This window comes from Pipra filicauda, unplaced genomic scaffold, assembly GCF_003945595.2.
Source record: "Pipra filicauda isolate LSUMZ 115617 unplaced genomic scaffold, ASM394559v2 scaffold103_size3290846_pilon, whole genome shotgun sequence".
Lineage (NCBI taxonomy): Eukaryota > Metazoa > Chordata > Aves > Passeriformes > Pipridae > Pipra > Pipra filicauda.
In genome coordinates this window covers 1,835,914-1,861,530 of record NW_024103474.1, presented here as the reverse complement: position 1 = coordinate 1,861,530, position 25,617 = coordinate 1,835,914, and the positions used below count along the sequence as shown (strand labels likewise).

Below are 25,617 nucleotides of genomic sequence, written 5' to 3'. Positions count from 1 at the left end.
CAAGAAGTCATCCACTGGAATTGTTGAGTGAGAAGAACATTGCCACTAATTAATATTCATCTCATCTCCTCTAGTGAAAGAGCACCAGGCAGGCTGGGAGGGAAGTCCCATAGAACTTTGAAAAGGAAAATTCACTCAAACACTGGATGCAGCAAAGAAATTGAAAAGAAAAAGGAAGCCACACAGAGGGGATAACTGCATCAAACCTGGTCCTTTGCAGCATTCCCAATGGCAGATATGTATGCCATGGCAGCTGAAACACCAGGTGACAGCCCACTTCTAGCTGCATACATAGGTAAGAAAGGTGAGGCCCAGCATGTTACACAATTTATGTGCAGACTAAAACCCCCAGAAATGGAGATTACACCTTCTCCCTGTTTTCCCACTTCCTACAGAAAGAAGCTAGTGATCACAAGGCCTTTATTGCCCTAGCAACACACGGGTTGATCAGCTTAAATAAAACATTAAGTTTGGCCTTCAAAACAGATGTTCAGAACTATTCTGAATGACTTGAATGCATTAATCACCAAGAGATGGGATCTGAAGCCAGGGCACAGATTACAACACTGAGTGAGTGACTGGAGGGATGCTGAGAGCATCAGGAACAACTGACACAGGGATGACATAAGACAACAGGAATAGCATCCCCGAACACAAAGCTTTCAAGGGTAGAGCTAAAAATAGATATCTCTGAAATAAATATGTAAGAGAAAGGCCAAGAGTTTAGTTTGGAGAAATGGAAATACGCCTGGAGCACACAGTCATACCTGTGTGCAGGCAGCAGATGAATGTGTACCATCCAAAAACAATGACTGGACAATCATGGAGAAATCCCTCCTGAACACCCTCTTCTCCCCACAGAGTTACTGGGCACAGAAGGCACATCACTCTAACAACAGCAGGGCCAACACCAACAGTCAAGTCAAGAGAGGCCAGACTTCCAGGCTTCAGCTAGGAACAGAGCCAACATTTTGGCTTCAGCATAACAGAAGAAACAAGAGCCAGGCTGGAGAGAGTCCAGGAATAAACCAGAGGAGAGTAGTTTAACGATGTACTGTCTGCACTGCGAAAGGAGAGGCAGTGAGGAAGGAAGCTGGAGAGACAAGTGGGGTCAAAGATGCCAGTAGATTTTTACTTTGTTTTTTAATCCTGAGAGAAACTAATGCAGAGTAGAGAAGAGCCAGGTAAGAGAGCAAGGGAGGTGCCAAGAGTTGGAACAAGGCATATCTAGAGGATGCAAATAGTTGAATTAAACGAGAGCTTCCTCTTCCACTGCCAAAAAAGGAGATGTAGAAGTGAGAAGATATGAGCCAGTGCATTCAGTCAAACTGTCCTGGAACAAAAGAGAAAAAGGAGATACGAGAGGAGACAAGGCCTGAGAAGCAAATCCAGCAGCAACCAACACCCTGGGATCCCAGGCATGGCATCATCAGTTCTAGGCATAAAAGAAATAATACTGAACAGAGCAGTCACTGCTGACTGTTAGCAGTGCTTTCAGCTGCTTCATGCACAGGAGAAGGCGGCAAGTCACATTTGGACAGATGGACATTGAGATGACAGAGGGTAGAGGATCAAATGATGCAAAGAATAAGTGATCAAGACAATTAGGAAACACCAAGAGCAAGTAAAAAACTTGATAAACACATCCAAGTGCCAAAGAACAGAGAGGGCCTGAGACAAGATGCTGGTTGTCACGACTTTCACCTATTTCTTCTATTGGCACATTGGAAAATCAAGAGGTGCAGGACAGATAGTCCTCAAGTAGGGATGGAATGGAAAGCTATACAGACTGCGGAAAGAACCCACATCTCCAACAGTAAGGACGAGAAAAATCTTTAGATAAAAAGGGCAGACTCCTAGAAACTGCACAATGAGGGTGATAACACAAAGGAGAAAAAGGGAGAGGGAAAGGGAACCAAGGGGGAAAGCACGAGGAACAGAGACAGCAAGGGCAACAAGGGATGTTTGCTTGCAGAATACCTCTGATACACAGTCACAAGGACTCTCAGTCCACTGGGCTTTGGAAAGTTCCTGTATTAATACACAGAGCAAGACTGTCATGCCCCCTGCACCCTCCTTCACCAGGGAGTAAGGGCTACAGCTAACACAGGGAAAAAATTATACTGGGAAAAATTATACTGGCATCTTATAATTGAATCTTCAGTAGCTTTAACTCCTGAGAGCTTCAGTTTAAAGAAACACAAAGCAAGAACAGAGCACTCATATTTCCTTTCAAGACCCAGAAATGCTAACCTGAAGTCAAGTGCCTGTTGTTTGTGATACACCTTTCTTTCCCTTTGTTGTTTGGCTTCTGTGCAGCCCTGAGATGTCCTCGAACCCTTCAAAGAGGACCAGGCCTGCACAGATGTTTAATGCCACCTAGGCAGAGCTAGCAGTAGACAGTAAAGGAGCACATTTTTTTCCTGTGCACCTGCTCAGGAACTCTTGCTCATTAGTCAGCCAGCAAAGCAGAGAGCACTTATGTCACCCAGGTAGGTAAAACGCAGCTACTTCATAGTTCAAGTCAAGGTTGCTTGGAGAATTGTAACTTTGCATTTTCTGTCTTCCTATTTATAAACATAACCACGAGATGTTTTCTAAATATTTACTCTGAACTTCCATTCCACCGAGGAAGTCAGTCTGGAAATGCTCTAATCAAACCACTCCAAAGGCCAGACAAGCACCATGTACATCCCTGCTCCCCTCTAACAACTCTCCAGGGGTGACTTAGGGGCCCCAAAACGTTCTGTTCCTCACCAGTGATCCCATCACAGTACCAGTGATGGACTTACATACCAACCCAGTGTCTCATCTGTATGGAATTGGACAAGAGCACTTCACAGCTTGAAGCCCTCCAGAACCAAAATATGCAGCACAATACAGAATGATACTTTGCAGCTGCAAGATGTCAGCTCCAAGATGCAAACTCCTGTCTCTAATGATCCTCCTGCTACAAGGGGCCAGCTACATTTCAATTAAAGACAGCAATGTAAACTTGGCCAACCTCCCCATGTAAACTACAGCTAATCAGCTGCTAACAAATTCCTGGCACTCCAGCAGTTGCGTCAAAGTATGTCTAAAGGACCTTAGGGTTTTTTTTCCTTCAAGTGTCCACTTGCATGCAGCCTTCCCAGAACAATGTAACAGCAGCCAGCTGTCAGAGGAGGAACAAAGTGTCAAACCAGCATGTTCAACCACACAAAGTCACAACTCAAGAACATCTTCAGAACAGGCTGTTCATGTGGTAGCCCTCACTTAAAAAGGCAAATCTACCTAATGACCAAAAATATCCACATCCCACTTCATTTTTAACCACCTGGGGATACTGGTACAAATCACAGTGATAACAGGGAGTGGGGGAAAAAATCCCTCAGTATTAAGTAGACTGGATTTATCTATGGTCAGAACAGGCTGGAGAAGCAGCCAGTGCAGGAATCCACCTCAGCAGCTTCTGGTGAAAGCAGGGCCTGTAGTCACTGCCATTGCTTACTGAGAATGAAGCATAGGTTGACATATGCCTTTAGTGGAAAAGGTATCTGTTAAATCAGGCAGTAAAAGAACCAGTCCACAACAATACAGCACGTGCCAGAGAGGGAATGCCAGCCAGGGCTATGCCAGGACTGGCTCCGCAGCCATCTCACTGCAACACCCTTAGAGACAACCAGAAGGCTCTACCAGCCACTTTGATACTTGTACTTGTTTCCAAACTGAAGGATCTGTGATTGCACAATGGCAGCTACCCTTCAGCTATGCCAGGGGCAAAGCTTTTCCAGTGCCAGTCAGATGCCCAGGAGAGAGTGGCAGACATTGTCCTACTCATCTGAAGCAACAGGGAGGAAAAATACAGAACTTTAACTCTACTTTTGAACAAATGACCCTCAAACCAACTGTTCAGCAGAAGCCTTGAGTTAAGTACAGCATTAGCCTAGAGGGACTTCCTAGTGTCTGATTCTGAAGACCTCCATCACCATAATCAGTTTTGGACTCTCATTCAAAGCTAAACTCATTTTTTGTGCTGCTGCAGTCAGTGAGGAGCAGCAACAGCTCGGATGGGAGAAAAATGGAAAGCAAGTTCAGCCTCCTGCTGAACAGTAACCAGGTACATCCCCTCCCCAAGGGAAGGACGAAAGGTGTAAAGATCCACTGTCCTTCCACACTTATCCTTTTCCAGGAAGCTGCTTTCCAAGAACTCAGCAGATTAACACAATGGACAAACACGAAAACAAGATTAAGACAACAGAAGGGTTGCAGCCCCTGACAGGAGGATCCACCTCGTCCAGTTTTCAAAGCAAGAAAAGTTTGTGTACAGTCAAGGTTTACATGTTAGGATAACCAGCATTTTTTATCTCACCCATTCTTTTAGCATTTGAACCCACTGGTCAGTCTTAATCAAAGTTCTGCTTCATGGAAAGGCTTAAGTATGAGGTTGTCCTACATTCCATTAATATTACAAAAACGGAGAAAACTTTTTACTTACGTATAACAAAAGAGAAGTTACAGAACGAACTTGACCTTTTTAGACATCAGACAAAGCAGTCACTAAACAAAGCCACAAGAAGCCAGAATTATCCATTTTACAGCTTACACAGCTACCACTCTTGTCCAGAAGCATCCTCATCACCCCAAAAACTTCAGGCTGTGATTTTCCCCAGAGAGTTTTTATGCTTTAAAACTCAGCCCCCACTTGAAAAGAGACACAAGTGGGTTAAGAATTTCTGTTCTCTTTGTCCTTTGGAAAGGGAACCTTTAAGGCAGGCCTGCTTTTTCACACCCCACTCAGCACTGACAATGAAATTAGTCTATTTATTCTCATTTAAGATTTAGAAAGAGAGCTCCAAGCATTCATACAATTAACCTTACAAGCAACACATCCAGAAGCATAATACTAATAGGCCAATCAGTTAAACTTAACCCACCAGCAGCATTTATCACCTTCAATTATTTAATTCACTCCATTAACAAAATGAAAACACGTTCCCAAATCACATCCCAAAATAGATTTCCTTTATTTTATCATTACTGTCCTCAAGTGTCCTGCCAAGTGAACAGCCTTTATCTTCACAACACCTGTGTCAGGGGGCCAAGTATTATTTGTAGGACTCTAGAGAGAGAGAGAGACAGAGCTGCACTAGAGTGTGAGACAGACCCAGGGTCAGAGTCTGGGGCTCTGCCCTGACTGAGCTCCTTCTCTCTTCGACTTGAATCCTCAATATTGGAGCTCACTTTTGGTTCCTGCTTGCTCATTCTCTCCATTCCTGCCTTACCTCCTTCCCTTCCCATAGACCTTCCCTTCAAAACAGTGATGATCTCAAAGACTATTAGCAGTGTTATAATGGTAATTTTACACAAGGAGGTTTTCAAACAATTTTTGGCCATGAAAAGCAAAAGCCTCAAGCACAGATATGCCCAGTTTGTTACCAGTTTGTACATTACTGTATAAAAGGCTTTGCCTCACCTGGTGACCATGCAGAGTATACAGAAGTCTTCCTTCTAGCAAGTCCAGAATTTTAAGAGTTGAATCATTGGAAGCAGTAACCAGATAGTTTCCAGAGGGGTGAAAGGAAAGACTGTTGACCACAGAGCTGTGCACTAAGGATGGAAAAAAACCATATATAACATTCACCAAAACCAGTTTACATAAGCCCAAGGCAAAAAGAATAAAATAAAGCACAAGCACATTCCAATTTTCTGTTATAAAGTTTAACAGGAAAATTATCATGGGGGAAAACATTCCACAAAAGCTCTTCAAAGCACTGGAGAACAAGAACAGTACTGAATTCTTGTAAAAATAGGCACTACTTTACTGAAAGGAAAAAGGAAGCTTTGCCAATTATTCTGGGAGATTTAATGCTATGAAAGCTTCCAGCATGGCTCCAAAATGTACTATATGTGCAAGTCAGCAATAGGATTCTGTGAGAGCGCTGGACATTGACATATTTTACTACTGTGGAGCTGCTGTTCTCGCTCCCAAATCATTCTAGATTAAAATCTATATGCTAATGCACTGAGAGGACCAAAATTACAATGAAAAACACTCAGAGTTGACATTACACAGGTTCTTTTGGTTTACTACCCGACTCCAGCCAAGACTGGGTTTAAGAGAAATAATAAGAATCAGCAACTTGAAAATGGTCCAGTATAAGCATTATTTCTTCAGACATCCAATTTGTCTCACCAAATATTTAAAACAAGCATGAAGAGACAAACTATCAAGAGTGTAAACTTCCAATAAAGCAATCCTCCCTGCATGAAGATGAAGCCCAAGAGCTATTTTGAAAAGAACTAGAGGAAATGTTCTAGGAAAAAAAGTTACAGCGAACTTCACTTAAGTTTGACATTAAACATCTGATTTATGGCTTTTTTTCCTTCCCCGAACTTTCACAAAACAGGCTATTGAACATATTTATTTATGAGAACATGCAGTACTTTACATATGCACAGCTTTCCGAGCGTATGTGACATTACAGAATATTAAGACGAGGCTTGAGGAAGGATTTAACCATCCAATTATTCTTAATTATACTCTGTGCCCTCCAAATGTTCTGGTATCTCAAATCTACTACTCCTAATACATCACACCAAACTAAATTTATAGTCCTTTGAGAGTCTACTGTGCATTTTAAATCCATAGTGCATGTTAAAAACACCCTCAAAATTCAATTTTAAAACACTACAACCATTTTTTTGCAGATGGGGATTTGAAGCAGATATCTGAAATAACCTTGCTCAATTGTAAAACAGAATGCCTCTGCTTTTGAAACTCTCAGGAACACTAAATACCTCAGCTTAAGTGCTGAAAACTTAATTCCTCTTGACCTGAACTATTGAAAAACACAGAAGAAAACCTTAACACAGGTAACTTCTGAATAGTTATTCTTCCTGGTGAATACTGTCTCTATCACACAGCTAGATCTTCCTCTACTGCCCCAGCCCTGTATTACACTATGTATTAAAGCAGAAAAAGGTCTGTGTGGAGTTTTTTCTCGTGAAAGAGTGCTAAATGCCTTTCTCCCTTGAAAATTTTATTCTGATTTGTAATATTCCCCACCCCATCAGTGTCTACATTCAGATAGAGGCAAACATATCTTGTCAATTAAGGCAAGTCCTGAAAGGAATCACACCAGAAATAGATGAAGTTGATGATATATCATATCTTCCAAGTTCCAGACAGTGAATAATTTCCAGCTTCACAAAAAACCCTTTCCATAATGGAAAGAAGTCACACAGACTGGGGCTTCCGTGGGAGCTTCTGTGCCCAAGGAGTTCTTGGCTGTTGCAAGCTCAGAGAAAACTTCATCTCCCTTCTACCAAACCAGCTCAGACCTCCCACAAGACCATTCACAACGTCCCTCCGAAAACTTGCCAACACATTCTGCAACTTCACTTGATGACTTCAACAATAAATCCAGTGCAGCACGAGGTGGGATGTCCCAGTGACTTGTTGCCACAAGGCCACCCTTCTGCCAGCCAAGCCCGAGCAACATAACAGACTTTAAGGAGACTTATACTGGGGTTAACAACTAAAACTGAGCCCTGCCAGCCTGTAGTGACTGCACATCACTGTCCCAAGCCTCAAAATACTACTTTTATGTAATAAGGGAATGCAACCCTTAGTAACCACCAGTGAGAAGATAAATTAGGATGGACCTGACATAGCCACAGTCCCTACTGAACAGGTAACTACCATCAGCCCCATCCAAACGGGATAAAAGTACCAATTATTCTTTTTAAACAGCAATAAAAAAACAGGCTAGAGCTGTTTCCACAGACCTGCTACAGATGTGTCCCACACACAACTTTGGGCAGGGAAAAAAATGTCAGGCAATAAACACTGGCCATTTTTGTAAGGGCTGTACAAAATCTACTGTACAAAAGAGTTTAATGTCTGTTCTACTGTACAGCAAACGTGACCAGAGCATACTTCACTTGGCTAAAAGAAAAACACACCATACAAAAGGTTTTGCAGCTTGCTCTCTACTTCCAATTTTCATTTACAAATGTCACAGTTGGAACAAGTCCTGGCAACGAGAGCAGTACTGCTAAAAGACTAATCAGTGTTGGAAAACAGCCCAAATTTAAGACGCAAGAGCCTGTGGCAGGGCTACTTATCTGTTAACTCCTCCATGGAGCTCCATCTTTAAAATGGATTCCCTGGAAATCAGGCAGCACCAGCACGTTCTGAAGGCAGAGGTGCCATCTAGTGGGACTGGGCTGGCAGCCTCACATGGGAGCCACAAAACTACATCAGATTTACCCAAAAGGACAGGTATAAACCCTCAGAACAGGGGGATTTGTAAACACATCTCCAGAACACATTACAAACACATCAGTTTGTGGCCATAGGTGCATGAAGTGCCTCAAAACAGCCACCACTGCAATTTTAGGTTTCTTCAGCTTCTATGACTATTTTTAGTTCAAAGTTTATTACACAAATAGGATTTACACAGTAGCTGTAAAAATAACACTCACAATGAGTGAGGAAATGATCGCTTCAGTAGCAAGGGTGTCACACTAAAATGTCATTCAGGGTGGGATACTGGGGAAATGTGAAATTCCAAGACAAAAAATAGACCTGGCAGCCAAACCTAAACCACATTAGATTTGGACAATTTAACAGCAGTTAAGTGGAAAGCAGGAAGAGATGATTTTTGAGCCAAGTTATACTGTGGTTGGAAACATGCACTGCAGATCCTGCCACCATTGAAAAGCTGATAAAGCAGGTTAAAAGGACAACCTGACACTGCCCAAGTATTTAAACACACTACTGATTTTAGCAACAAGACTTCAGGAAGGCATTTCCAAGTTTTGATATGGGCCACAAGTTAACAATACCTATTACACAAAGAATCACAGTTCAGAATTCATCACTGTGATTGTATGCTCAATACTGGTGAACTGGAACAACAGTCATCAAAAAGTTTGATTTCTATTAGATTTTGTTAACTATCAGAGAACTGGGAGTGACTGTGATCCATAAGAGTAACTGAAGCTGTGAGGCTGTCACAGCAGGAACCCACTGTAGCTGATGTGGATGGCAGAAAGAACACACCAACCTCCAGCCTCGTGTCTCTGATTTCTGATCTTTACGAGCACACCAGAAACAGTCCTCAGGAAAAGTTAGCAAAATTAAGTTCAACACAGGATACAGTGTTTGAGAATGTATCTATTTAAAAATACCAGAGCAGCCTTAAAAACTGTTATTAGTAAAGGAAAGAAAAGCCACATTTAGGCTCAAGAAATTAATATGCACAGAACAGGTCAATCAATCTCGAAGAAGCTTACAGGGATGGGAAAGCAGCCTTCTCCTATCCATTTCTACCATAGAGCAGCACTAATCAGTTGGACAAGGACAGGTAATGGGAGGAAATGCCATTTGGAAGGTTAGGTGAAAAAAAAATAAACTCCAAACATTTAGACTCCTAGATATAAAAGCTAGCTACTCCATGGGCAAGCCAACCCGGACGACTTGTAACTTGGTCAAAGCTAACTCTGGAAGCTGAAAACAAAACAGACTCTGGAGAAGGAACTGTAAACACAGATCATGGTACAAAATTGCAATTGATTGATTTCATTTTCCTCTTTTAACTTTTCCTAATTTTCTCATAAAGAACTTTAACTTTTGTTTTGCTGGAATACCTCTGACTCCTCCTATAGGCTTATTCAGAGGAAAAAAACCACATCTTTTTTTACTGCACACCATCTCCTCAAGAACAGTGAGCATGAGCCAAACATCCATGCCAACCTGCAACACGGGACAGCTTCAGAATCAGCCTTGGAGCTAACACAAAGCAAAGCATGATGTCTGGTGAAAAAAGGCTTGATGTCTGGTGAAGGCAGGCCTCACCCAGTGCCTTTTCGGACAGGCAGCAGGTGATGGAGAAACATTCCTTGGACTTCAGAGCAATTCATATTAATACAAGGAAAGTTTCAACTTGTGTAAGGTCTTAACTTGCCTTGGTAATGTTGAAGCAGCCTGTTCATCCTGACGTCCCACAGCTTCACCGTGCTGTCCGTACCAGCCGCGGCGATGCACGTACCGCTGGGATGGAAATCCACGTGATTCACAAACCTGCAAAGGGCAATTCAACCCAACTGTTAACACTCAGCTCTTGCTAAAGATCAGAAAAGCCTTTTCCGGAAGGGAAGCTACATTATGACTCATTGAAGATTAAGGAGGAGGTGATCTGAAAATTCATTTTGCTGAATTTCTCTTAAAGCCTTGCTCCTAACCCCAAGCAGAATGCAGGATCCTACCTAAACACACCATCTCAACAGTATGCATTGCAGGTGTAGGAGCTGTAGACACAAGTCTCCTGAAATCTGATGGATCCAACTGTCACAACAACATTTTCAAGTGCTCATTTAATGTTTCCATAATGCTCTATTAAATGAACATTATTTCCAGAGCGCTGTGTACAAGACTGAACAGATATTTTTCTTCTATTAACTAATTTTAAGATGGAACTTAGTGAATTTGTGCCTGAAATCATATATTGCCACTTAGAAGGTAGTGAGGCTGAGGCCAAATTTCTTTCTGGACCTGAATGAAATCAATTTTTATTCCAAACACGTAAGTACAATAAAACCTTCAGAATCTTTGGTTAAGGGCATCCTGTAACTCCTCACTCAATACACACAACAAATTGGATAAAATTAATTATCCTTTGAGTATTCTTGTAATAAGTGCTGGAGAAGTTGAGATATTTTAATAGGTTGTTTGGACAAACCATATTCTTAAGAGCACTGGAAAAAATAACGTTGTCTGAATTTGTCTTAAAATCATTGGATATTACCTGGAAAGAACTTTGTACTTAAAAATTCAATGCAGCAAGGAATTAGGAAGTTTGTCAGTTCTCTAAGGACTTGTTTTATGTTTCTGGACAAATGAACTTTTTGCTGTGGCTAAACATTCCAAATTCAACAGCTGTTTTTCTGAATACAAAGTGGGGGTTTTTTTAATAACCTTGTTACTTAAAATTTTGAGGGTGAAACAAAGCATCCAAGCCAGTAGACTTTTCCACTTTTAATTTATGTCAACTCAGAGCAAAATAAAAGATCTTAACATAGCTAGAAGAGGAAATAAAGAAGTTAAGCATCTCCAAAAACAAATAAGCACAAAGAAACTGAGGCTTGAGGTGTTGAACAGTTACTGAAACACAACCCTCCCAGCTGCAACTTGGAGCAGTCACAAAGGGTCAACAAATTCTGGAAGCTTCTTTTGCATCTCACCCCACACTGGCTGCTTTTGTAACAAAGTGCTAAGGATTTTTAAGCAGTTTTAAGGATTGCCAGGAGGAGGACCTCTGAACTTCACAAACCAGGTGTATGTTCACCAAGCACCCCGTTTCAGACTTCACCCCCAGGTACTTACCCCGCGTGCTCGCAGAAGGAGTGGATACATTCTCTGCTGGTCTTATCCCACAGCTTGACAGTTTTATCATCACTAGATGACACTATCAATCGCCCATCAGGAGAGAACCTAAAACAAGAGTTATAGCAATTAAGGTGTACAGGGTCAACTGGATTTGGCCAGCTGTCAAAGTATGCTGGTAAACATACCGTTGTTCTTCAAGAAGTCACACTGGCATCAGTGAGACTAAAAACCCAATTACTAAGTAAATGGAAAAGAAAGCAAGCTGTAAGTCCCCAAACTATCCCTAATTCCTCAAGCACATAAAATAACTCTCAGGATAGTCCTGAGTATGACTTAAGATCTCCTGTCCTATTTGTTTCAATTTAAGTGTGTCTCAAGTTGTTTCTCTACCCTGAATCGAAACAATTCCTGCCTTTGCCACAAGAGTTCAGAGCAACACAATTACTCACAGGGCAACAGTTGCAGCAGAACCTTCCCCGTTCTAGTGTCTTAGGGGAACATATTAAGCTCCCATCTCAAAATCTTATATACATGACAAATCAAGATCTCTCTTCAAAGGCACACACGTTAAAGGATCAAGACTTGAGTCCCTAACTAGAGAACATCATCAGACATACTGCAAAAACATCCCTTCTGCTCTTCTGTGGGCATCTACAGAGCTATCAGCCACTGCCACCACCACATTCCAGAACTGTAATGAACTTTTCACCTACAGAGAAACTGTGGCTTTATCCTAGATACATATATACATAAAAAACTCCTCAAAACCAAACCTGAGACAGTCACCAGGAAGTAATGTTATTATTAGGGCAGCACTTACAGCCTTTTGGAAGGAGCACAGGTGATCATCTTAACTAAAGGCATAAGTCTAAAGTAACTAAGACGAAATAAAAGTAGAAATCTCTCCTTTTGTTCCTGTTAGCAACAGGAACAAAAGCTTTACCAGGTAAAAGCAAAGCACAGAAGAAATCACAAAGCAGGAAAGTCTCTGCTTCACAAAGATCACAGAGAAACACACAGTGGGTGCAGACTGTTATCTAAAGGGATCTCTCTGCAGGTCAGCAATATATTTCAGTCACCACACACACTTGAATCACCCTGAATAGAAACGTGTTACACCAGCCCATGACACTCAGTGCCTGCTTTGAGGGATAAATCCCCATGTCCATTTGTCACAGGGCCGTACTCACCTGGCACAGCGAACCCAGTTGATGTGCTGACTCAGTGAGAACAGAAACTTCTGCCTGTGAACCGTCCACACTTTGACTGTTTTGTCATCGGAAGCTGTAACTATGGACTGGCCATCACTGGAGAAACTAACACTTCTTACGGTTGCCGTGTGAGCCTTGAACACAGTCGATTCTCCTTTGCTGCACAGAAGGAAAGAGCCCTTTAAAAACTGCACAACAGGGCAGCAAAGGCATTATGTTCCTGAAAACACACAGCTGCTGTGCACTGAGCAGTGCTATTAGCCACAGTTTCTATGGGAGCTGTACATGATTGCACTAGGAAAAAAACATTGATCAACCCCAAACTTGCTCCTGCTTCACAAACTATACAGAATAGATAGCTAAAACTAGTTGTTCCAGTTCAAAACTGGAGCCCAATCCAACAGGAAACAACCCACATTTCCTATAAGGGGGCAGAAATGCTACTGCCAATTTGTGCAACTGTTTTAAACAATATTTATGGAAATATCAATATAAAAGAAGATGTTGAGGTGCTGTTGCCTGGCCCTTTGCTGCAAGGCAGGTGAGGAGGGAGGTTTTTCCACAGTTCATCCGGACAGAGCCAAGCAAGCAATGACCTCACAACTTTTCCTGTAAAGGCCCAAGCTCCAGGTGGACAATTCCAATGCAGCACCACACAAGAAATAACAGAACTAAATTCAGCACACCTGATGCTGTACAACTGTGAGCAAACCACTATTAACTCAGCCAGGCAAGAACAGAGTCAGGGCGCTGTTATTCTTCTTTACACATAAATGCAAGAGGCATTCTTCTGGCAAATAAATGTAAGGCATATTTAGAGACACAAAGTGCAACATATTTAGAGATCCAACAGGTTTATGGAACTCTTAGTCTACCAGGAGCTCCATGTTCACAGATTGAAGAGAAGAGAAAAACATGATGGTTCACTCCGTTCTCCGTTAGGATTTAACTCTGTACTGAGGCTGAGGATTACCAAAACCACAAAGGCCAAAAAAATCAAAATACTACCCACCTTCCAGCAATATTCCCTCCCTCTTCAGAAAAGGTCAGAGCTGCCTAGTTTTATTTAATCCTCTGTCTGCCACAAGGCAAGCAAGTGTAAAGGTTACTTCTCAGGAAAGTTTTCTTTCTGTGCAAAACTACAGAATATCCACAACTCTGAAGAAATCTCATGCAGAAACGTGAAATTATAAAATTCTGTCATTGTGGCCCATAAAAAACAACTCCCAAAGACAGAAAGCCACAGCAGCATTAGCTCCTTCAGTAACATATTGCCCTTGTAATAAGGGACTGTAAATTTTGAGATTATTTGGAAATAAAGTCCTACCCCACAAACCATGGGGCAGGTTCTCTCTCCCCTTTTAATGACAGTGCAGAAGTGTCAATTTGAAGGTCTCAAACCTGATTCAACATCCCCACTCTGTTGTTATATTTGGAGAAGGTAAACTGACAAAGAATATTAAACAAACACAGACTCCAGGTGCCATGCACCAAGGTATCAACAACTGGCATAACAATAACTCCCTTTCCACAGTGGCCCTTTTCTGACATGACTTGACAGCCAAAGGTACAGTTTTGACCTCAGAGTTCACATGGCTAAGCAACCAGGACAGAATCACCCAAGAACACATTCAGTTTTCCCATCACATCTCAGTCCTTTCTAAAAATATATACATTAGCTTCTGAGAACTCTAACAAGTTTGTGCTGTAATTTATTTTAAGTATTCTGTGTGATCAGCTCTGGAGACAGCAAAACGACAGAGTCAGTCTCCGTCTTTGTAGGGGATTGATGAGCAGCAAGGTTAAATTTTAATCCTAATCCACCTTGTGCCTTTTAATAACATACATGCCAATATGTCCTTGTGATCATTCCTTATAGGAAAGTTGAACTAAAATAAGTAAATTACAAAAATAATTTATAGTGAAGTAGAATTAAAATTTGCAGATTGTAATTTCCATTGTAATTAAGATATTAAAAAGCACTTTTATCATGAATTTTAAAAAGTCACTTTCAGAACACATCAGTTCCATGACAGAGATTACTTAGGTTTAATAGACCAAATAAAGTTTCCAATGTGTAATCATAACAGAAGAACCCATCAGAAACAAACAGTGCTTTCCCAGGTTCCTGAAGGGTATATATATTTTGTGTGGCTTTGTTAGGTTTGAGTTTTGTTGGGGGTTTTTTGTTTGTTTGTTTTTTAAATGCCTTTTATCTGCCACCACAATCATCCGGTCTGCTTTTTTCCTTTAGTCTTCTGACAGTTGCAATTTACAAGCTCACAAGCAAAAGAATCTCCAACCCCTATTCATATCCCTGTCCATTCAGAGAAACAACTCCACTGTTACTGTGGGAAACAAGAGATCAGAGGAAACATTGGCAGGTGCTTTTCTGCATCTTGGCCACAAAATGCTTCTCATTCCTTGCAGCAAGATTAGGTCTTCAAGCACAAGTCCTTCGGCACTCTCCTGTTTATGTTTATTTCAGGAAGTGTTAAGTAAGAAAAATCCAACAGCTCACCACTGATAAGTTACATCAGCGGCTTGTTACATTAGCATAAGAAGTTACAACGGATTTTAATCTTTGCAAAGGATTTTGGTTTTGTTTTCCACACAATTTCAAGACCAAATTATCTCTCCTCTGTCAGAGGCCTCACATCAAGTGGTTCTACTTTCCCTCTAACAGATCCCAGTCCCATAGCTGGAGAACTGCCACCAAGAAGCAAGGAGAAATCCCAAGCCATGGTCAAAACACAAAGAGAGACAGGAGGGAACAGGTGCTCACAGACTAGGGATCCATAACCGGACTGTTTTGTCTCTGGAGCCTGAAGCCACCAGGTGACCAGAAGGTGAAAACTGGACACACATCACTGCATCTTTGTGGCCCACGAAGCGATAGGCTCTCATCTGAGGTTTCATGCTCCAGATCATCAGGCACGAATCCATCGAGCCACTTGCTGAAATAAAAAAGGAAAAACAAAACCAAACTTGCCTTAGTTCTCCTCCAATTACACTAAACCTACATTTCACACTCAGTTCACTACCCTGCTTCCAGCAGTCTCAGGTACACTGTCCTTGAAGCTTCACCAGTGTATTGCACATTGTGTATTTCATTAGCAATTCGAACAAAACAAGGCCAGCCATGCATTGCCTCCGACTGACAATTCACTTCCAAGAGCCTGGACGTGCAACAGCTGCAGAGGCAAAAGCCACACAGGTTTGTAAAGCTTTTTCCAGTTAAATACACACTCATGGAATACACAGAAGGCCTGTGAATGAAGGTTATCTCGTCACTTTCTCATTGGGAAGCAGAGGCAGGTGTCAGCTGCAGCAGGTTAAATATCAAGTAACACACCACAGATTACAGAGAGCAGTGAGTTGGTGACGTAAAGACAACCTGGCTACATCTCCCTCCAGCATCTCTCCCTTCTGAAAACGCTGATCAAAGTCAGCTCAGCAGTTCTTAGCAACATGAGAAACACAAGCTTGCAAGGTGACTAGAGCAGTGCTCAGTTTGCTGTTAGCAGGAAGGGCCAGCAGGACCTTTTGTTGTTGCAGAGCTCAGTACCTCCACTCCTCTCTCCATCTAAATAGAGCAGAGAAGCTCTTTCTTTACCATCTGGCCACCAAAACACAGACTATTTACCCAATTGTTTCTTATTGAGACTGAAGTCCACGCTAGTGACAGCATCTCTGTGGCCTTTGAAGTGTCTCTCCAGGGTTGGATCTTCCTAGAAGACAACAATGTTCAGACACCATAGATTAAGAACCATCTTGGCACAATAAAACTATTTTATTTCTACAACAGGTGAGCCAAACCACATATTCACCCCACAAAAGCCAGGCAGAGACAAGAACACTGCACAATACAAAACACAAATTTCACATGTATCACAAACTTTAAAAGAGGCAAATTATCCAAGCTGTTATTAGCTTGGATCTTACGTGACTTTGCACGAATCCTTCATGCATTTTTATGATGCTGGTATAGAGACCCCAAAGCTGACTATAGACAGACAAGCCAGGTCCATACCACCTGAGCAGGCAGTCAAGCTCATCTTTGCTCTGATAGCTGCTCATCCCAGCTCAGGTGTAGCAAAGAGGCCACTATTTGTACAGAAGAGGCAAATTTGCAAGATTTACCACACCTGTTGAAACAGGCAGGAGGGATCAGAACTGCAGCAAAACAGACTGACCAACTACCCATCCCCTACACCTGGGGAACACAGCACCTTGCTGCAAAGGCCAAACAAAGCCTGAGGCCAGGCAGAAAAACAAACAAAAACCCGAGAGAACCATTACAAGAGCTTTTAACACCTGAAAATCGCCCAGACACCAGGACAGGCTCATCAGGCTTCAACCCCTGCTCTCTCACACACACAGCCTCTGACCTCCTGGCAATGCCCACCACAGCCTTCTGCCCTTCAGGACTTGACCACAACCCCAGCCTGCTCAAACCGGAGCCCAGCCCCAGAACAGGGCTGACTTCCCCCCACAACACCCAGCACCAGCGCTCCCCAGACCCAGAGCCCCCCGAACAGCCCAGAGGTGCCCCTACACACAGGCACAGCTCAGCCCCAGCTGCCACAGACCCCCGACACCCCGGGCTCCCCGGGCAGCACCAAGCTCCAGCAAACCCCTCTGCCCCCAGCCCCACCTGCACAGCCACCCCACAGCCCCCCCCCCATCAGCACTAACCCCCCTCCCAACCCCAGCACTGCCTCCCACCGCCACCGCGGCCCCACAGCCCCGCACAGCACCAAACACCCCTGGGCCGGCACCAGCCCTGCCTTCCAACCCCCCCGGCTGCGACACAACGGCCCAAGAGCCGCCCCCCACCGACACACCCGGGGACCCCTCGCACCGCCCCGACACCCCGCCGTGCCCGGAGGCCCCGCTCCGGCGGCCCGGCCGCCCCTCACCAGGCACACGGCGGCCATGACGCCCCGCGGCCGCCGTTCGCTTCCCGCGCCGCGCGCGCCCCGTAGCAACGGCCCCGCCCAGCGGGGGGCGGGCCCGGCCGCGAGGGGCCGCCATGGCGGCTCCGGGGGCGCGTCCCCGGGCTCCTCACGGCAGTAAAAGAAGCCCTTGCCGTGAAAGCCGCTCCCTCTGAGCACAGCCGGCCCCGTCAGGGTGCTCGCGGCGTTAGGGAAGCTCAGCTCCTTCCCGCTCTGTTACATCGGTTACTCTGGGCAGGCTTGGTGCTTGGTGCTTGGTGCCTGTGGCAGTGCCCAACCGCCGGAGTCCTCTGCCCGACTCCTGCTCTCGGGATCGGGTGGGTCCAGAGCCTGGTGGAGAAGATCCCTGGGTTTCGGCCAGCGGAGTAACACACACCTGTGCTCTCTAAGGCTATAATTCCGGGCTGGGCTCTTCCAATAAATGGCTCAGCTGGTGGCAGATGAGCTGCCTCTGCTGGGGTCTGTGGGCGGGCAAATGGGGTCTCACCCCGGGGTCGTGCAAAGAGCAGAGGACAACTGGGAAGGGTTGTTCTTCCAACGGTTTAATACCAACTCAACTAAAATCTTTTTATTCCAACTCTGTTCGGCTCTATTTAGTAACAACGCTTTTAATTAGAAATTATCTCTGCAATCTCGGGGACGTGCCACGTCTGGGGCCCACGTGCAGGGTTGGGGCTGCAGATGCTGGGAGGTGCTTCAGCACATCCCTTGGTCGGTGCAGTCCTCACGGGTGAAAGACTCCTGTGTGAAGCCCAGCCCTGCTTGCCCTCACTGCCCAGGCTGACTGTCTGGGCCTCTGAAGGGTCTTCCATCCGTCTCTACTGCACCTGGGGCTCTCCGTTTGAGGGCAGCTCTCCTCCTGCACCTTTCCACCAGCCAGGGATGTGCTCTGTTGAAGCAGGGGTTATAGTAGTAGAGGATCTAAAACAGGCAAAGGAGAAGAGTTAGTTGCCATCCTCCCAAGATGGAAAACCCCAAGCTACAAGAACTAGGACTCTGAATTGCAAAAGAGGAGGAGCATGGACACAGAAAAGGCCTCTGAGGGCTGTATGGAACCTAAAGCTCAGGCTAAAGCATTATGTGAAAATTGTGTTCAGTCGTCGCCGCCCCTGGGGTTTTGCCCTCTGGGGACAGAGCAGTGTAGGATTTTCAAAAGGAGAACAACTGCTTTCAAAAGCCAAATACCACTATTTTTCAGCAGTTTCAGTGTGGACACGAGCAGTCAGGTAACCCTGTACTCCTTAAATGCATCTGCTTGGCATTCAGCAGGTGCTGCAGGAAGGTTTCAGATTTGGTACAGCAAGACACAGAGCAAAGACATTCGGAGAAATCAGGTTATGCTGAGTCTGTCTTTCCCTTTAATGGGCTCAGACTCAGCAGATCTCACCAAACTGTGTCTTATCTGCATTTCTAGTAGTCAGAAAGACTAACTCAAACCTGCCTGAGCACGGCCTGAGAACAAAATGAAAACCAGACCTCTCATTCCCACCTCCATCTCCTCCATCACAGAATCGCAAAATGGTTTTTGTTGGAAGGGACCTTCAAGATCACCTCGTTCCAACCCTCCTGCCTTGGGCAGGGATGCCATTCAATAGATTGGGTTGCTCAGGGACCCAGCCAGCCAGGCCTTGAACACTTCCAGGAATGGGACATCTAAAATCTCTCTCAGCAACAAGTTCCAGTGCCTCACCACCATCCCAGTAAAGCATTTCTTCCTAACATCCAATCTAAACCTGTTCTCATTCAGTATAAAACCATTGTCCCTTGTCCTGTCACCCTCTGCCCTCCTTTTTATGAGACCCCTTGTAAGAAGTGGCTTCTCCACCCACAAACAGCCCTCTATGATGAGACCTAATAAGGTCCTTCTGGGCAGGTCCCTCTCTCCCCCAAGACTATTCCAAGCATTAGTTGATGTGCAGAGCAGCTGCTGTACCTGGCTGTGAGCAGAAACTGCTGCTTCCTCTGCCAGAAATTCGGGCAGGGAGGCAGATCTCTGGTCATCCCGTTTTGTTTCGGTGAATCCGTACGCATTCAGCTGTCGCATGAAACTTTTCACTTTTTGTGTGTCAAAAAGCCGCTGAGGTCCTGCCCTACCCAGCACCTCCTTTTCGAAAAGATCTTTGTTAATGGCCACACATTTTCCACCTTCGCTCCACCAAATTGACAGAAACCTGCTACTTTCCAGCATTTTCCAAAGTTTCTGCGGAAAGCGAAGGGAGGAGAACTCTCCCTCCATGGCCACGTCCCTGGACAGCTCACCCGTGTCCTGCCAGTCAGAAGGCAAAGGCCAACTGGCACCAGTGGACTGCGGGTTCCAGTGGAATGTTCTGACATGTCACTGTGGTGTCCGTGCTGTGGAGTGGGGACATCGCAGGTGACATCTCAGTGATGGTTGGCACTGGTGCCCTGGCAGAGGGGAGCAGCCTAAGGAGAAGCTGCTGGAGGGCACTTGTTGCTTCTCCCTCCCAGAGGCACCGGTGGTGGTGGGACTGCAGAGCCCAGCAGTCCACAGAGCTGTGGTGGTGGGCTGCAGGCAAAGAGAGGCTGCACCCAGCAGTGGGTCCCCGGGGAGGAGCAGGGGTGGCTGCAGCCTTGGGCATCCCAGTGCCCCCTTTGGGAAGCTTTCCAGCTGGGCCTCTCTGACACCTGCAGGTTTGTCCTTAATCCTTCTCCCTTGGGCACTGCAATGCAGAAGCAGCAGCTCCAGTAGGGACAATCCTTTTCCTGATATCCCCTGCCCCAAAGCAGCAGGTATTCCCTGATGTCAGCCCACTGTCCTTGCAAACTGCTCGAAAGGGATTGCCCTTTTCTATTTTTAACTAGTGGATTTAAAACCACGTGGGAGAGATGGAGCAGGGGACACACTGTTTCTGGAAGGAGACCCAAAAGCAGTGTCATCTTCTCCAGCCATGAATGGCCCAGCAATCAGGGGCTGGGGGAGCAAAGCCCAAACCCTCACTCAGGCATCCTTGGGTCAGGAGCTGTTCTGGTTCCCTTTTTCTGAATCACTCCTGCTTTGTTCATAAAGCCATGAACACAATCCCATGAACTGCTCTTTGCAGGGAAGCCATCCATCCTTCTCCCTGCTGCACTGTCCTCCTGCCATAGTCAGTTGGCTGATTCAAGGGTGTTTGTGCCTGAAAAGCTCTGCATTCCCCCTGCCCTTTGAGTTACTGTGTCTGAAAAAAACATTCCTCCCTCAGACATGGCCTTTCTGCCCACATAGCTATGGATTTTGGATCTAGAAATTTGAAGCAGTTTCCAGCATTGCCTGAGCTGTTCCCCATTAAATGCTTTGGCATTTGAGTATTAGCTTTTTTTTCTCTGCAAGGAAATAAAACAGAACACATAAATGATTCTAAATATGCCTAAGGCACTAAGGAAGCCTTTTACAATCCATTCTAGAGCAACAGAAAACCAGAAACATGTGATTGCACTCCCACTGATAAAAACATGAAGTGGGAACGTTTCCTTCAATTGAAGGATTCCACCACCCAAAAAAACCCCAACCCACCTTCTAGATAATACACTGGTAGCCATGGATGGCCACTTCTTACCAAGTCATCAGCCCTGGGGTGCCACTGCTCAACACCAACAGCCAGAGGTGACAGCAGCCCATTGGCAAGTCATTCCCACCTGTGGCAGTCCAGGACACATGTCAAAAGAAAAACAGTTAAAGAATATTCATGCCAAGGTCTTGGGGGAAAAAAAGGGCCCTCAGGAACAATGGGCACACACCGGGTCCAGTGGTGGAGGCGGTGGGGTCTTGGATAGCCACTTGGATAGTCAGCCATTTAAACATCTTTGTGGCATTATCTGCCCGGGGTGTGGGCAGGGAGAAGGACCTCGGGCCCTGTGCTGTCCCCGCGGTGTCACCCCGGCTGGAGGGACTCCTGCCGTCCTTCAGGTGGCCACCGGGGGGCAGGCGGGGGCTTCCGGCAGCGTCCGCTTGCTAAAGAGGGAGAAATGGGCAGGAAAATGGGATAAAATGCAACATGATTTCATTAAAGATGAATCAGGCCAAACCAGTCAGCTTCTCTGTGAGGACTACCATAATTCTGGGCGGAAAAAGCGCTGAGCTCGCCTCTTTAAAATGCCACTTCACAGCTTGCGACCTAGACATTATCTGGTATTTCCCAGTGGGTTTTATCTGGTATTTTCCCTGGCCTTATTTGTATCACCGTGAATCAGGAAGAGACCAGAAGCCCAGGATCTGCCACCTCTGTCACATCGACAGAGCCTTGCATTGCCAGCCCTGCCAGGGCTGTGGTCCCTGCACGCTGCAAAGCAGCAAAGCTCTTGCAGAGCATCAGACCCACCCAGAATTCAGGTGAGTCATTCTTCCATGAAATTACAATTAACCTTTGACTTTGAGCCCAATCCAGTTCACAGAAAGCTGTGAACTTCTCACTAGGGTGAGTGGGTCTAAGTTTAGCAACCAAACTGAATGTTTACCACTTCTATATTGCAAACCCCAGTTCTCACGTGTCCTGTTAATACTTAAACTGCTGGGCACGTCAGTCTCTACACATACCTGTGCAGTTTTGAGAATATTCCAACTGAGGGGCAATGTATGAGATTTGAAAAAGCTGAGGGGCTCAACAAGACCAGTGGAGGGAAGAAGTTTTTACCATCTACAGAGAAAGCCCCAAAAGATGTGGAATTGGTCAAGGCAGTGTGCACAAGCTAAGATGGAACCAGCGACTATTCCCAGGTCTCCCAGCTGCTAGCAGCACTCTCAGAACAAGGTCATCCTATCCCCATGACCACCACAATCCCAGCAGGGTCTTCCACAGCTGTTTTGTGTCCCATCCCAATGCACACTAGAGATGGAGGCAGGAGCCTTGAGCAACCAACCCTGCAATGCTTTGGCACATGTCAAAATGACCATCTGGGATGTGACCGCCACCCTGTTATTGCCACTTTGCATCCTGAGAGCACAGCAGGGACTTAGGCAACCTAAGCACATAGCTACAAGGAGCCAAAAAATGAAGATTGGTATTCCAGAGACTTGCTGTTCAACCTCCCTCACTGCTGCTGCATAAGAAGGCAGCTGCAGACAGGTTGGGCACTGCAGAGGGGAACAGGTCCACCAAGCAGCTCAGCTGATGGCAGTGACATAGTCCCATCGCTTCCATGGGGAGAGGCTGCTTTACATCAACTGAAGATGTAGCTTGCTACCACATCAGCTATTTTCTCTCTTACTAATGACTTTGTCCTCCCATGTGTGCCAAATCCAATTATTTATAGACCACAGGTTTTTTTCTCCCACCTGCCTTTGTGCTTATTATCCTTTCTTACAGAGTTAAGAAAAAGACAGGGAAAGAAAAATCTTTCCCTCAAGTAAGTCTCTCACTGACCTAAATGCAAATTTGTTCAAGCAAATTCAGAGAGCTTTGATCCTGCATAAGAGGGGAAAGGGGAGGGGAGCAGCCTCTGCTGCTATCAGAACACATCTTTACTGCTGCGTAACAACCAGGCAATGAAGCAAAAGCCATGGGAGTTTAAATAGGAAGCTCAGCCAAAGGTTACCTGGGTGCCCCAGGTGCTTGTTATCAGAGCCTTGAAAAGAGGGAAGGAAAGTGACAGGAGCTGATCACAGCAACAACGGGAACCAGCTGACAGGGCTGGGGGAGCTGCTAACCCTCCTCAGCCCTCAGCATGCTCAGGGTGTCTGCTGTTGTAAAGCAAAGGGTCTGCAAAGCCTGGGCTCTGGAGCTGCTTGGACCATCGAGACAAAATATTTCTGTCTCGGATCTGAAGCAACTGCTGGACACAGAGCCAGAAAGCACCCTGTTAATTGCAATACCGTGTTTTATTTGCTGCCTTGTCTTTGCGGGTGATTTGTACCACTGCTGAGGGGAAGGGTGACAAGGGGACAGAGACACAGTGACACCAGGACATATGCTGGAGTGCCAGAGGAATACACTGCTACTCCCGGTGTGAAGCTACACAGTTCTTCAGCCATCCAGGAGAGGGGGAGGGAAGGGAGCTCACACATGCCTACAATTCCTAGAACAAGCCTAAAGGAGAAGAATTCAGGAGTGAGAAAACCTGGCAAACTGGATCCAGCAAGAATCCCATCATCAGCTTTCTTGGCATATACAAAGTTTCTCTGACCACTTACATTGGTTCTCGTGTCTTAAACCATTATAAGATCCTAAAATCTGTTACAGGAATGTAGCTCAAACCCACCTTTAAATTCTTTGGTACCAATGGCACCAGCTCTGCTGATCTTGCTGATCAAGGGCAGGTGGCTGCTTTCAGTCCCTGAACTTTCCCTGCTGGTGCCTGCAGGGGTGAGAGGAGTTCAGGCTTCGCTGAACTCATGATTGCATCAACCCAGAACCCAAAGTGCAAAGAGAGTGGTACTAGGAAAATGCTAGCTGAGTTCACAGGAGTGAAGCTGAGACCTTTGGGACACGGAATTCCCCACTTGTGGGCCACGTGTGAGGCATCCACACCCAGCAGGGGCATTGCCACACAGACCCTGGCGCTGGTAATGCTGCACAGTCCAGCACCACCCACCTACCAAACCAGATCAGTATTACCAGTGCCAGTTGCCTCAGTTTCCATTTCTCTCCATTAGGCTGCTTTCCAATCAATGTTCTTCGCTGGGCTGGGTCATGTTTGGCCTTGACTTTTAAGCCTATAATCTTATGGAAAGAGTCTTTGTTCCAAAATATCCCAAGTCCAGGTCCTCACTCAGAGGAGTGTATCAGTCTGCCCCTGCTGACAGACAGGTATCGAATTTCCACGCAAGGTGTTACATGGGAAGAGCTAAAGGATGAACAGTCAGGTATGCTGAGAGCAGAGTGGGGAGGGGGACATCAACCTTCCTAGAGAAACTCCTGCTGACAGCACTGTTTGGTCAGCACAGACAAGCACAAAACTGCCTGGTCCTTCTTCTAAAGCTCTACAGTCCCAGGGGCCTTGCTCCTCCTGAAGACCCAGGGTGGCTGCCTGCTCTCCTTCCCACATACCATTCCTGCACGCTGTGGAGAGGAATGGCAGATCAATGTGACCAGGGCAGACTGCAGAACAACCCTAAATATCTGTTACATTTGCCACCTTTACATGCTGAAGGGAAAGATGCCTCTGTTTGCAAAACATCAGAGTAGCCGTGGTTCCAACCAGCATTAAATCTGTGGCACACCCCTGACCTTTTCCCCCACAGCACTTTCCCCCCTGTGAACAGACTGTAGTTAGCAAAGCCAGTCCCTTCTGCAGTGAAGTATTTCCAAGCCAGTTTGAGGCAGGCAGAACCAGAGAGTGAGTTTAGCCCACTGCCCATCACCCAAACCAGTCGCTTCCTTGCACAGGTCATTTGCCCTTCCAGCATTTCATCCTCAGGGAGAAGAGGCATCTGGCTGCCCTTCTGTCCAGTGCCAACAGGAGCTCAGCCTTTGCTGCACCTCTTGGTACTACCATAACACTTCCACATGCTTGTGCTGGGACATTTGTCTTGCTAAGGCCACATAAGGACAAGTGGGAACAATAAGGCCACAGAAGAGCAGTGTTTTCCACTGTTCAAAAAGGGCAGAACAACTGGAAAAGGCTTATTGTTCAAACAGTTTATTGCCAACTATATTAGGCTTTATCTATAATTAATTATATTAGACTTTATATCTGTACTGTGCTCCATCGGGCTCTGGAAGCAAGGGAGCAGCTGCCAGTGGGCATGGGTGGGCTTTAGTAGACACCTGCATGTTCCCACAGACTGACCCTCTGGGCCTCTGAAGGGGCCTTTCACCCAACTCTGCTGCACCCAGGGCTCTCCGTTTGAGGGCAGCTCTCCTCCTGCACCTTTCCACCAGCCAGGGATGTGCTCTGTTGAAGCAGGGGTTATAGTAGTAGAGGATCTAAAACAGGCAAAGGAGAAGAGTTAGTTGCCATCCTCCCAAGATGGAAAACCCCAAGCTACAAGAACTAGGACTCTGAATTGCAAAAGAGGAGGAGCATGGACACAGAAGAGGCCTCTGAGGGCTGTATGGAACCTAAAGCTCAGGCTAAAGCATTATGTGAAAATTGTGTTCAGTCGTCGCCGCCCCTGGGGTTTTGCCCTCTGGGGACA

General features: G+C 45.6%; 2 protein-coding genes across 8 annotated transcripts in view; both read right to left on the bottom strand.

Moving 5' to 3' along the window:
* POC1A (POC1 centriolar protein A) overlaps window positions 1–25,617 on the bottom strand; it is a 57,445-nt gene that overhangs the window by 30,945 nt on the left and 883 nt on the right. For 2 of the 7 annotated variants that reach the window (XM_027727290.2, XM_027727298.2), the window contains exons 1-7: window positions 17,508–17,577; window positions 16,232–16,316; window positions 15,371–15,542; window positions 12,565–12,744; window positions 11,372–11,479; window positions 9,954–10,069; window positions 5,456–5,589 (exon numbers count right to left, since the gene is read on the bottom strand). In XM_027727290.2, the coding sequence (XP_027583091.1) occupies window positions 5,456–5,589; window positions 9,954–10,069; window positions 11,372–11,479; window positions 12,565–12,744; window positions 15,371–15,542; window positions 16,232–16,316; window positions 17,508–17,525 (813 nt within the window). In that variant the 5' untranslated portion in view covers window positions 17,526–17,577. Of the gene's footprint in view, window positions 1–5,455; window positions 5,590–9,953; window positions 10,070–11,371; window positions 11,480–12,564; window positions 12,745–15,370; window positions 15,543–15,629; window positions 16,049–16,231; window positions 16,317–16,618; window positions 16,787–17,507; window positions 17,578–25,617 lie in introns of those variants that run through there. The other 5 variants (XM_027727311.2, XM_027727319.2, XM_039378961.1 and 2 more) reach the window with 5 other exon arrangements.
* LOC113991219 (heat shock transcription factor, Y-linked-like) lies at window positions 18,065–20,117 on the bottom strand. The gene is made up of 2 exons (XM_027727342.2): window positions 19,477–20,117; window positions 18,065–18,464 (listed from the first exon to the last, which is right to left on the bottom strand). The coding sequence occupies exons 1-2, from the start codon at window positions 19,777–19,779 to the stop codon at window positions 18,312–18,314; spliced, it is 456 nt and encodes a 151-aa protein (XP_027583143.2). The 5' UTR covers window positions 19,780–20,117; the 3' UTR covers window positions 18,065–18,311.

Excerpts from the sequence above, each read along its gene's own strand:
- LOC113991219 (XM_027727342.2), bottom strand. The coding sequence starts at position 19,779 with ATGGAGGGAGAGTTCTCCTCCCTTCGCTTTCCGCAGAAACTTTGGAAA. Across the intron at positions 18,465-19,476 it reads CAGTTTCTGCTCACAGCCAG|ATCCTCTACTACTATAACCC; the intron begins GTACAGCAGCTG and ends TGCCTGTTTTAG.